Raw genomic sequence first — 13,879 nt, forward strand, 5'->3', positions numbered from 1 at the left:
CTTTTGATAGATGTAAAGGTTTGCAAATTGACTCTAAATAAGAGGTTACCAAACTGAAAAGTTTAAGACATGCAACCCTAATTTTAATTCTATGCCACTTTACCCCAGATTACTGCTGAGGCCTGGAGTCTCAACCTTATTACTTGCACAGTAAGACTCCTTCTCCATTCCAGACTGTCTTGGCATTTGATACACGCTTTGATAGCTTCCATTACATATGGATGTATGACTGTCCTTTGCACCTGGGACAAGCACATTAGGTGCTATTCAGCTGATTAATAACCTCTACTTGGCTCAGATCAGCCCAGGTGGCCTGGGAACCAACTGCCAGGGAATGCACTAATGAGATAGGTAAACATGCTGTAAACATATTATGACCTCAAGAGTTAATCACGTCATTTGCCAGAATGTGCTGATGTTTCACCATTAGACTGTGACCTGTTAAGTCATATTTAAACTGGCAAAGAGCAGAGCTAGATACTGATTCCTCCTGGGAAAGCGGCTTGGGCCACAGACAGTAAAAAATTAGGTCAGGATGCAATGCTCTTTGCACCCCCGCCCCGAAAGATTAAACAAAGTAACACCACCAACTGAAAACCAGAGGGGCAGCAACAGACAGAGGGAACAGAGACTGGGAAGACAATGAGGCAGGCAGCTCTACAAGCAGCCAGTCATTCTGCCCAGCTGTCAGAGCCTCCCAGCCCCTACATTTTACAGGAGACCTGGGCCACTTCAACAAGAACCAGAGCCAGGTGCTCACTGAGAAGTCACTGTTCCTGACTGGCCCTGGACTCCAACATGCAGTGCTGACCAAGAGCCTCATGACTGCATCCTCAGAGTGATGGAAGGGAGCTCTCCCAGGGCCATACAAAATATTACATAGATATACGAACTGTCATTTACTGGGTCAGGCCATAGGTCCTTCTGGCCCAGTCTCCTGTGTCCACTAGGGGGCGCCACCACTGCCCTCTAGGTACTGCTGGACAAGAGTTGCAGAGGCAACTCCCTTGTGGAGCTTGCTGCCCTTCCAAAGGAGGCTTCTGCTGCTCCCCTGTTGGGCTAGCCCCCACACCACCACCACCACCACTGCTGCTGCCTCTGCCGCTGTCACTGCCCTCCCACCTCCGGGGTGGCATCTGTGCACCTGAACCTGCACTTGCATCTTCACCCACTCCGGTGCTGCCAGGGACGCTGTGTAGTCTGAGGGGACCCTGCACCACCAATGGGAGCACTCCACCTGCACCAGCTGCCTCAGCAGCACCCATGTTTGTCCAGTATGCTGAGTCCCGTGTTCCACCCTTCACTGCCCTTGTGTTTGTTAGAATGAGTAAACCATCAGCATGCCTCCCTTTCCTCCTGTGTCTTCCTTCCCCACCCCTACTCCCTCAGGGGGTAGGAAGGGCAAAGAGCTGGCCTCCAACCGCAAGCCACGAACACCTGTAGGGACCAGGTGCTCCTCATCAGGGTGCACCACACCCACTCAGCCGTCCCTGACCCTGCCAGCATGGCTTCTCAGCAAGGAAGCTGCAGCTATGCCCAGGCTGCTGCAGGGAAACCCACAACCCCCGAGCCTGGGCCCTCCACCACCACTGCCCCTTCTGCCTCAGGCAGCAGAGGCTCCTTCCTAGCCCTCATCCACAGGCATGGGGTGAAGTGCTTGTTGACTGAGAAAGAGGGCCCACACTTTATGAACTACATGCAGGTCCTGGCTCAGGCAGTGGGAGCCAACAAGACTGTGGTGGCCTCCAGGTTCCACAGCAAAAGGTTGTTCTTCCTTGCCACAGAGACCACCACCCAGGAGGCAGTGGAGAAAGGGCTCACTGTGGGGCATGTTCCCCTCAAGCCTCTGGAGGAGCTGGAGTCCTGAGCTCTTCTCACCATGCCTCCCCAACTCAGCCCTCCTGAACAAGTCCCTGAACTGCTGAGGGACTTCCAGCTCATCCTCAATGCTGTGAGAGTGCTGGTGTTGCAAGGCAAGGGGCCAAAGCAGTGCAATGCCAGGAATTTGAAGACCCTGGGTGTCTTCAGAAGGAGACTAGATAATCACCTAGCTGAGGTCGTTTGACCCCAGCATTTTTTCCTGCCCATGGCAGGGGGTTGGACTTGATGATCTGCTCAGGTCCCTTCCAACTCTACCAACTATGAATTATCATTGGGCCCACAACTTCCACAATGCCTTCAACATGTACGGGAGGGTGGTGGGGTTGCTGCTGGGCCCCACACCTGGTGTTACTGCTTGGACCACTGCATGGTAGATGTTTAGTGTGCCTGTCAGCTTGACAGCACCACCACCTTCACCTTCCACTTCAGGGTGGAGGAGCAGATGCACTACTCTCAGTTAAACCAAATTTACATCTCCATGCTGAACACTGCCCAAGACCATGTTTCCGGCATCAGGCTGGCCCCTTTCAGCAACCAACTTCTGACCTATGCTCGGGTCATGCTGCAGTGTGAACATCCAGGACCGGCCTAATGGCACTTTAATAACAGCCTGCTGGAGGATATTGACCAGGGGCAGACAATTATTTTGGGCAGAGGGCCGCTTACTGAGTTTTGGCAAGCCATCAAGGGCCACATGACAGGCAGCCCAGGGCAGATAAATATTAATTTTCTAAATTTTTAGGGGCCCCGCAGGCCAGATAGAATGGCCTGGTGGGCCGCATCTGGCCCCTGGGCCGCATTTTGCCCGCCCCTGATATAGACTTCATGGCAGCCTTCCAGAAGTTCTGGCTGGCCTGGCATGAGCAGCAGCTGGTCTTTCCCTGGGCTTGGAGATGGTGGGACATGGGGAAGGTACATTTCCATCTCTCTAACTGCAGCTACACCCAGGGACACACCCAGCAGAGGGAGACAGCCAGGAAGCAGTTTGTGGGGTAGGTCCTGGAGCTAGAGAGGTGCCTGGCTGCTGATTCAAATAACCCGTCTCTCTGCATAGAGTGTTAGGAAAGATGGAAGGAGTTCTGAGTTCTGGACAACTGCTGCATCTGCAGCATGTTGGTCCACTCACATATCCAGCTCCTCCAACAGATGGACCGCAGCTCCTGCTTCTTCTATGCCCTGGAGCAGAAGAGGTGTCCCAAGAAATACTTCACCTGCCTCCTGGCAGATGATCGCACCCCCCTCATGGGTCTGGACAAGCTGTGAGTAAGGACAAGAGCTTTCTATGCGGTGTTTTCTCACAAAATCTGAATAACACTGATGCCTGCCAGGTCCTGTGGAGGGACTGCCTCAGGTCAGTGTGGGCAACTGGGACCAGCTGGAGGGTCCTATCATCCTGGCCAAGCTCTTACGTACCCTCCACTTGATGCCCACCAACAAAATGCTGGGCATGGACAGGCTGACCACAGAGACCTACTACACCTTCTGGGATGTCCTTAGCCCAGAAATGCTGCAGTATGGGCTGAGGCCGAAGTAGGTAGGGAGCTCCCTGTCAAGCAGGAGGGCCATGCTGACCCTCCTGCCAAGGGGAACCCCCATGACTTAAGAAACTGGCACACAGTCTCACTCCTCTGCGTACACTACAAAGTGATAGTAAAAAGCCATCTCGCTGAGCCTGCCATTAAACCATGCTAGCATTCTTTTGGTCTGCTTCCCATTTTTTTGATTTGCTGTATGCATTTGCTCTGTGCTTCCAATATTGTGTTCTTAAGCAGTTCCCACATGTGCTTAAAAGTCTTTCATCCTTTTAGGGGCCCCTTTTAACTTCAGTCTAACTAGCTTCCTCATTTTGGTGTAGTCTCCATTTTTAAAGTTAAGAGCTACTGTAGTGGATTTTCTTCTCATCTCTCCTCCTACATGGATGTCAATGTCAAAGCCAGTTGCATTGTGGTCACTATTGCAGAGCAATTCAGTAACACTGAAGCAAGCTACACAACATGAAAAAGAAAGACGCCAGACTCAACAGCAACATATATTTTCTAAACCTATGCAAGAAACACAACATCAGTCCCAGAGGACTAAACATCTCCAATCCTCTGACTATTACACCAATTCCAAATATGCTTCACAACTTTGCAGGTGAGCTTCAGAGAAACTTAGAAATCATCTTCTTCACCTAACCTAGTCCAAAAGAAATCAACTGAGGAAGGAAATCTACATGCTACAACAATTTAAAAGAGAAAAATCCAGACTTCTTCCCAAACATTATACAACATATATGAAGAGACAAGCAAAGATTTTCCAGAACATCCATCCAACATAAAAAGAAGAAATGGAACCAATTACTCCACGAACAGCTTTCCCAATCACAAAACAACCTTCAGAGAAATAACACCAACACTGTACAACGTTCCAACCTCAAACTCGATGCAACTGAAAGAAGAAACCAACCCGCAAATACCATCAATCTCTCCACATGCACACTTACCAAAGCTGAAAAATCTGTCCTCCCCAAACATCTGAATTTCTGTCCAGAAAAACAGTCTAATAAAATACTTAAATGTGGAGAACTAGAAGAATTCTTCCAATGCCTCCACCTCAAAGAATATTTCTGTAACTGAAATGAATTAACGTCCAACAACACTTCAACTTTTGACAACATCAAGGAAAAGGTCAGCCCCAACCCCCCCCTAAAAAAACCAAACAAACAAAAAAAGCCACAAAATCCATCAGACTGGACACCACACAGCGGGCAAAATCCAAACCTTGACTGCTATATTGTCTGCTTCAGAAAAATGAAATAATCAACAACGCATACCACCATAATAACCTATCCCCCACAGAGAGAAGGGCCATAGAATCCCTAAGATCTAACCATCAAATAGTAATAAACCAGCTGATAAAGGAGGAGCTATAGTTATCTTTAACCATGAAGACTGCATAAAAGAAGCCAACAAACAACTCTCTGACACCACCTACTACAAAAAACCAGAGAATGATCCTACTCTCCTTTTCACCTTGCAGCTCAAAATTACCGTCAAATCATTTCCATCAGAACTACAAGAAAAACTATAGAACTTGATCCCCCCACTACCCAAACAAAGGACTTTTTATATGCTCCCTAAAATCCACAAACAAGGGAAACCTGGCAGACCTATCATATCCAACCATGCACAAGCACCCATGTCATGAGTTTTGCCTGTCAGCAGCTAGGGGTGCAGGGCCCTAGAACCCCCCTGCACCGATCTCCTCCACAGCTGACAGGCTTTGTGGCCTCAGCAGGGGCCATCACCCCTGCAGCTTTCACCCTGCTGTGCCTTAACACACACAGGGTCACCTATGTCATGAGTTTTGCTTGTCTGCAGCTTGAGGGGCAGTTCCCCCCAAATCCCTGCACTGATCTTCTTGAAGCTTGGCAGGCTTTGTGGCCTCAGTATGAGCTACCAGCCCTGCAGTTTTGACCCCCCTGTGTTGTAACATATAAATGTGACATGAGTTTTGCTTTCAAGAATTTGGGGTACAGTTCCCCCCAAAGCCCTGCACCAATCTTCTTGAAGCTTTGTAGACTTAATTCTCTCTGCAGAGTCTACCACCCCTGAAAATTTCATCCAAATCAGACAAAAACAACAAAGTTATAGATATTTCATTGATTCCCCATTATACCCTATGGCTGGATCTCCGAGGTAGCTCTGAAGCTTCGGAGCCACTTTGGCCGAATTGAAGCAGAAACCCGGTCGGAGCTCCGGACCGGATCCCTGGCATCCGAAGCGGCTGGATCCAAAGTTGGATCAGATCACTGCCGACTCGCACAGGCCTACCTGCCAATATAGCTCCACGTGCTCCCCCACAACTACTACACCCCTCAACAGAAACATTAACATTCCTGGATCTTAGACCTGCGCCTCCAGAAATGTAATATCTCTCATCTAATGCACCAAATACCCTGATAGAAAATATGTAGGAGAAACCAAAGAACAACCATGCACCAAAATGAGTGCACACCAGAAATCTATCAAAGACAGGAATACCCAATTACCTGTGGAGGCACGTTTCTCACAAGAAAACCACTCTCTCTCCAGTCTCTCAGTTCTAATCCTCAAAGGGAATTTGCAAAATACCTTCCACAGACAAGCCTACGAATTTTTTTCATCAATTTACAGGATTCAAAAAATCATGGACTACATACAGACATTGGATTTATGACACAGTATAACCTGCCTAACATCTGACTCCCCAGGTAAACCCTCCACTTTTTACGAGCTATTCTCATTGCCTTCCTCCTGTCTCTCATCCTTTGACTACAGCCACTTTTCAATCCCCCTTCCCCTCTGTCTCCACCTATCTTTAATCTACTGACCACTTCAATTTACATTTTAACTGCCTGACTTTCTTACATAGGTACGTACTGGTCTCTGGCTGCTTTACCAGTCCATCCAGGAACAGCACAGACCATCTGCAGATGCTTCCTCAGCCTGACAAAGGGTGTTTGTGCCCTAAAGCTTGCCAAGAAGAATATTTTCAACTACCTGAGTTGATCTCATAAAAGATATTGGATTTACCCAAAGAACCTTGTCCATCAGTAACACTTATGCTTTGCACCAAATCCTGTGCACTACTTAGGCCATTCTTGAGCTAGTCCTTTCTTCTTGTTGGTTTCAGAGCTAGTTTAGTCTCTGCAAGCCAGCCTGGTGTTTTTCTTCTTGTCACCTCCCTTAGCATTTCTAGCTCGCTGCTACCATCCTGGTCAACAGTACATCCCAGATTTCAGAGGCCGGGGGGGGGGGGAGGTCCTACTGAAACCCAGAATTTCTATCCACAGAAATTCTATGGTACCTCTCATCAGTTGAAAAAAATATCTACCTTATTTGATTTGATGGAGTCTTTGATGTTGAGTGCCACTTCCCAACCTATTTTAAAATTCCTGTATAACATTCAACTCCCTGGACCTATTCTAACATTCCTGTATTATTCGTATCCTGATATTACAACATCCCACTGAATTTCCTCATTCCACCATGTTTCGGAGATATCTACAATGTTATTTATTATTACTGTCATTATTTACTGCTAAGCATTCAAGTTCCCCCACCTTTGATGTTAGACTTATAGCATTAGTATAAAAGCATGTATACTTTTTATTGTTGCCTAGTTGGTTATTCTGTGTGACCTTTTAATCATTGAAAGTATTTGTTTATACTGGTCTTCTCTGTATTTCCCCTGAGCAGTCCTTCCCTGTTTCTCATCCCCATCATTTATGGCCATTTGTTTCATGGCTAAAAATCTTGGAGCACAACAGCATACAGTCAGGAGAGATGCTCTGGCACTTAGCAGGGAGAAGGAACCAGTAGGCAAATAGGGTCTTACCGAATGGTGCCCAATCACACCATGTGGTGCTGTTTGAGCCATTGGTGGGATTCCTTCCCAATGCAGAACAGTTGAGATGTAGCTCACTCTGAAAAAACAGAACAGGGTGAAAAGTCAGGGCCTCCTTCAAAAGGCCTCCTTCACTGGGGTGGCAGGAAAAAAAGACCCAACTTCTTCATTTCCCTCCTAGATATGTCATGCCCAATAGCTGCAAGAAAACCACTCCCTGCTGTGGCAATACGGACAAGACCTACAACTGGCGGAGTACAGCTACTAGAGCAGGCACCCTCCAGCACAGCAGGGCCCCTGCAACAGCAGGCTAGATAATTAGAAAGTTGTGACAGAAACAGAGCATTGTTATGGTATATCCACTGGAAGGCACCCTTGATTACATTTCAGTTACTGCACTTACCTTCACAATGCTGATGGGTTTACGAGAAAGATGGTAACTGGTATAAAACAGAAATGTCAGCACAAGAATGAATCCCCGATACCTGGTGGGAAAAAAAAGACATTGAAACAAAGGGGAAGTATACCTTCTGGTTCCTGGGGCCCTGCTGTAGTACCATTATTAGTACTAGTGTTACTTATCTGGGATAGTACAATGTCTGCATTTCCTATGGACTCAGGGAGAAGGACAGTAAAGAGGTTTCTCCAGGCAAACTCACACCATATGGAAAAGGTGGATGGCCTGCACATACTTCAGTCTTCAGTAATGCTTTGTCAGTGGAACCCTATTATGTGTCTGAGATTGTACAGGATAGCCCACACTTACTGGCTGGCATTGTACCACCTGATATTAGAAGAAAGGTAGCGAGCCAAAAAGAAAGATTACAGCAGATGGAAGACCCCAGGCATCCACGGTATGGTCACACAGAAGCAACCAAACAGCTTAAAGTGCAAAAGAGTTTTGTGACCAGTGTCACACCCCTGGACACGACAGCTGACACAACACAACTGAGGTTATAGAATGAAAGATTACCTGCAATCAGATGCCCTGAAATAGATCTGGAACCCCAGAAGGACCTTCCCAGAAGTCTGCACATCACTGCACTTGCATGTATTTGTGTTATTAGAGTAGTCCCATTTCAACATGCTTGTTTTTGATCTTCCAGTTCACGCGTGCAGGAGGTTCATGGCTTGCCAAGTTGACCACTTTGAATATCCACAAATTTGGTCACTTCACTGCTTGCTCCCTTTTCCAGATCATTTATGAATATATTAAACAGTACTGGTCCCAACAAAGATCCCTGAGGGACCCTGCTGTTTATTTCTTTTTATCCTGTAATCTGACCATTTATACTCACTTTTTGCTTTCTGTCTTTAAGACAATTTCTAATCCATGAGTGGACATTCCCTGTAATCCCATGACTACCTAACTTTTCATTAAGAGCCTCAGATGAGGGACCTTGTCAAAGGCTTTTTGGAAGTCCAAATATACTATGTCAAAGGAATTGCCCTGATCCACCTGTTTATTGACACCCTTAAAGAACTCTAGTAGGTTAGTGAGACATGATTTCCCTTTGACAATGCTATGTTGATCCCTCCCCAGTCATGTACATTCATGTACATTCCTGTGCTGAACAATTTGTTATTATTATTGTTATTGTTCTTATTTCTACCTGTTTTCCGGAACAGAAATTAGGCTCACTGGCCTGTTCCGTGAGTCCCCTGAATGCCATCAAATCCTTGTGATTTGCTACTGTTTAGTTTATTAATCTCCTTCACAACCTCATCTATTGACACTTCAGTTTGGGTCAACTCCACTGACTTGTCCCCAAGAAGGAGTGGATCTGGTGAGGGAATCTTCAAGGCATCTTCCACAGTGAAGACCGATGGAGAAAATGCACTTAATTTCTACTACCCAACCTAAGTTTCCTTTGTTGCAATTTAAGCACATTCCTTCTTGTCCTGTTCCCTGTTGACACAGAGAATGGTAATCACCTTCCTCTTTATAAACAACCTTTTTATCATTTGAAGGGTTATCAGATGCCCTCTCAGTCTTCTTTTTCTGCACATTAATAATCCTAGTTCTCCCAACCTTTTCTTGTAAGTTTTAAGCAATCTTCTAACTTTAAACTGAACAAGGAAGCTGATAGATAAAGATAGCACACCCATTGCCATATTACTCAGTCTCTCTTTGGGACAGACAGATGGAGTATCAGTCCCAGCAGGGTCTGTTAATGGGAGGGAGACAAACTGGAATGCTCAGATAGTGAGAGGCTACAAGAGAACACATAGAACCCACACAGGGAGGGGACCACATGGCCAGAAGAGAACTGGAGACAAATGTTCCATATTTCATCATTTTTGGAGTAGTTTGGAAGACTAGAAGGAATAGGTTGGATTTATTTCTCATGCAGAACAGACCAATTGGGCTAGGGACAGACATTCAAAAACACATTCAGGCCTTAGCCTGAATCAATTCAACCTTTGCAGGTTAGTCTAACCTGGCTAGGCTGAACTGGTTGGAAACTAGACAGATATTCTCTCTGGACTGAGGAAATTCAGGCACATGCCTGCAGTGGCTCAGGCTAGAAGCCAGGGTGCCCGAGAGCAGCCCTCCCTTCTCTTACACAGAGTTGAGCTGATGGGGCTGTGGTCAAACCCCTACAGGACATTTTCAGTAGGGAGGTCTGCCTGCACCATCCCAGGCTTTTCCCCACTGGCTGCTCAAGGGGTGGGAGAGTTTCATAGTTTCATAGTAGCTATGGTCAGGAGGGACCTGATCAGATCATCTAGCCTGACCCCCTGCCACAGGCAGGAATGAATGCTGGGTTCACAAGACCCCAGACAGGTGATCGTCCAACCTCCTCTTGAATTTGCCCAAGGTAGGGGCAAAGACCACTTCTCTGTGAACTTGGTTCCAGATTTTGGCCACCCTAACTGTAAAATATTGCCTTCTGATCTCTAACCTAAATCTATTCTCCATCAGCTTATTACTATTGTTCCTTGTCACCCCAGGTGATGCTGTGGAGAAAAGGGCTCTACCTATTTGCTGTTGATCCCCCCTGATGAGCTTGTAGGCAGCCACCAGGTCCCCCCTCAGCCTTCTCTTGCTGAGGCTGAACAGGTTCAGGTCCCTCAGTCTCTCCTCATAGGGCCTGTCCTGCTGCCCTCTCACCAAGCAGGTGGCCCTCTTCTGAACCCTCTCCAGGCTGGCCACATCCCTTTTGAAGTGCGGCGCCCAGTACTGGACACAGTACTCCAACTGCAGCTTAGCCAAAGTTGCATAGAGGGGGAGTATCGCCTCTCTGGACCGGCTTGAGATGCATGTTTGGATGCACGACAAGGTATGGCTGGCCTTGCTGGCTGCCGTCTGGCATTGGCGGCTCATGTTCATCTTGGAGTAGATAATGACTCCAAGATCCCGTTCCGAGTTGTAAGCCCCCAGACCCTTGCTAGCACTCTGAGGCAAGTGGGGGAGGGGTGCAATGCATGCATCTATTGGAAATACAGAGCTTTTCAATCTCCCTCCCTGCTTGTCAGACTGTCTGCAGCAAACTGACAGGCAAGCAAGGTAGCCTGGAGCTGATAAGAGTCTTTATCACCCAATTAGCAAAACAATAGCCTCTTTCCCATCACTTCAAACTCTTCTTAAACAGCTTACGGGGTGACCTGTTTCATAGATTCATAGGAGTAGGGTCAGAAGGGACCTTGTAGATCAAGTCCCTTCCAACCCTACTGCTGATTAGCTCCAAGAGCCCTGTTCTGTCTGCCTGCTTGTCCCAATGAAATTGAAGAGACACACTCACAGACACCTCTCTAGCACACCAAATGCCTAGGGTCTGTGGGAGATGGAAGGCAGGGGAGGGGGGATTTCCTGTTTGAACAGAGAGTAGGGGTAAGGCAGGGGGAAGCCAACAGACCCTGCTGTGTCTGCAGTCTCTGCTGGAGCCTTATACAGCACTAGCTAGCTTACCACATGCTGGCTATGGTCCATGCTGTGGGAGGGGAAGGAAGAGATCCCTGCTTAAGCAGCAAGTGGTGACAGGGGAGGGAGAGAGGGACATGGAGAAGCCAGCAGACCCTGCTGTGTCTGCAAGTCTGTGCAGAGGAACTCTGCCCAGGGAGCAGTAGGGAGGGGCAAGCCCTGCTTTGGAATACTGAGCTGCACCCAGCCCATAGAGCATGCTGGGATACTAGGGGTATCTGGTTTATCTTAAACCAGCAAGGGGTCTGGGACAGACATTGCATAAACTGGTTTGAGCCAAAATCAGTGAAGTCTGATACTACATTCAACTACATTTATCTCAAACCGGTTTCAGCCATTTTGAAACTGGTTTATGTGCACTGAACATCTGTTCCATTACAGGTTTAAACGAGTTTCTGATCACTTAAACCGGTTTATATGTAATATCTGTCCCTAGCCTTGGTGGGCATCCAAAGCCAGCCAGAACACATGACAGAGGCCACTGGCATAAGTTTTAGTTACCCAGGAAGTTAAACAGTGATGTTGTTGTATAGCTTCTGCCTCCACCAGCAGTTATTCTGCTATATACATTTAGAGACTCATAGGAGAAAGATACCAAGCACCCAGATCATGTCTTCAGAGACAGTGTTTGCTAGATTTTCTTAGTTTAAAAGTCCCACATAAGGAAGCTTGTCCTGCTGCCCTGACAAGCCTGTTCTACAGCCCAATATACTGTGCAATCAGGAAGGGTTTTTCTGGATACCTGGACTAGGTTTTTCCCAATCTTCATTTTATCCCCATACTTCTACTCCAACACACATACACACCTCTCCCCTGCTGCACTACATAATTCCTGTCTGCCATTTAGAGAGAATCCCTAGGCTCAGAGTTTTCAGGGAGGAAGGAACATCCCTGCCCAAACAGCAGTCTGAAGAGCAGAAAACAGTAACAATGACTTTTGAGCTCTAGGCTTCATAGTGAGCAGCACTACTTTAAGATGAAGGAAGCAGCAAATCCACTAGCCACCAAAAACTAAACAAAAACTCAGATGTCTGTCCAGTACAATTTATTCTTGATTTATACTTCTAAAGCTGCCTATTGCTCATGGTTCTGTTAGTCTATGAAAAGAAATACACTACTGAGACAAAAGCAGAGACTCAGATACAGGACGTTAAATTATTAACATCAGCTCTTTTCTATCTTAAGAGTCAGTACTGAATTTTGCCTTCTTCCAAAATTCCTGCATCTCATGTGGAAAAAAAATCCATAGCTAATGTTCACTGGTTCAGTTACTATAATTCATTAGTTCTCTTAATATCTCAAGATTAACCCATGTGATTCACGTCTCTTGATGACCCACATTGCTTATCTGACCAAGCTACATATAAAACCTGTTCTGGCAGGATCCTCCCCGCCCTTCTAGAAAAATGAAACCCTTACTCATACAGAAAGAGTTCAGCTTCAGCCCATTGGTTTCCTTTGTATCACTGTTTCACAATAAAACAACTACCTCCAATCCTTCTGGCCACAACTACTAAAAGTTTGCAAGCCTTAGGGCCAAATTATATTTCCTTCTGTGCATTCAAATGTCAGTGTTCTAAATGCAGAAGTGGAGTTTCTGGCACATGACTGTCAAGATCTCATGGTCTGACAATCATGTTCTCCTAACTTGTACAAAATACTCTATTCATTGTCTGCTGGAGAGTGAGAAGTCTGGCTTTCCATTCATGTGTTTGTCTGCTCCATACTAACTTCCTTTCATTTCTGTCTTTGCCCCAAAGCAAATTAGCCAGAACTACAAGGGCAACAATTCTGGGCTCTAGACTTTACATTTGTGTTCTGTTATATATCCCTGGGAAGGTAAAGTTCCTTCATGTGAAGTGCAGTTAAGTCTTGTCTATTAAAGATGAAAGGTTCAATATAGTTTTGTGGGGTTCCTTTTATGGACTTAGCTGGCATTTTGGACCTCTGTTTACAGAGACAATATTATGTAAATACAGTTTATCTTTAAGCAGATGAAACCTACCACTATAAAAGTGAAACATATGCATGTAACCTTATGGCAAGGAACCAGTTGTACCAAAGGGAACCGGCCTGGGGAGACAAATCATGATCTTTTATGTCTCTTCTTGCAAGAGAATTTGGCCTGTACTACTTGTACTACTCTAAACTTATTAAGAACTGGCCTATTCCAATGACCATCTGTAAATAAAATCAAACTGATGAAAATATCACAGCTAAAGTAATCAATATTGGACTAAAGAGATATGGCATATAGAAAATATCTTGGACAAACTACAGAAAGATTGCTGCTATATTGCAGATGCTGTTGAAATTTGGAAAGAACTTCAAAAAACATTAAAGCAAGAAATACGCAACAGTAAAAAGTTAAACTGCAAGCAGTAAAGGGACAGCTAGATCAAGCATTCACTCCACCTCAATTTCCTGCCAATAGTCTTAACACAAAGTACCAGGGTAGATAACTGCCCAAGACGAAAATGCTTCAGTGATATGTGCATCTACTAATCACTCATCAAGCATGCCAATCATAATAAATGCCAGGACTAGAGGTGAACCATTCAAGCAGTACATGTTTGCTGAAGATGTTTTAAAGAAAATCACACCACTGAACTGATGGACATCACTAGCAAAGCACCTGGAACACAGTTTGTTCTTCATTTGTTCTGGTTCATTCAAACCTGAGAAATGGATTGGGAATTGAAA

At 46.0% G+C, this 13,879-nt stretch overlaps 1 protein-coding gene across 2 annotated transcripts in view; it reads right to left on the minus strand.

Annotated features, from left to right (window-relative positions):
* Positions 1 to 13,879, minus strand: part of SLC37A2 (solute carrier family 37 member 2) — an 86,686-nt gene that overhangs the window by 58,395 nt on the left and 14,412 nt on the right. For both annotated transcript variants that reach the window (XM_006257990.4, XM_006257989.4), the window contains exons 2-3: positions 7,655 to 7,736; positions 7,243 to 7,330 (exon numbers count right to left, since the gene is read on the minus strand). In XM_006257990.4, coding sequence (XP_006258052.1) covers positions 7,243 to 7,330; positions 7,655 to 7,736 — 170 coding nt within the window. The remainder of the gene's footprint in view (positions 1 to 7,242; positions 7,331 to 7,654; positions 7,737 to 13,879) is intronic.

The sequence above is a fragment of the Alligator mississippiensis genome, chromosome 16, assembly GCF_030867095.1.
Source record: "Alligator mississippiensis isolate rAllMis1 chromosome 16, rAllMis1, whole genome shotgun sequence".
Lineage (NCBI taxonomy): Eukaryota > Metazoa > Chordata > Crocodylia > Alligatoridae > Alligator > Alligator mississippiensis.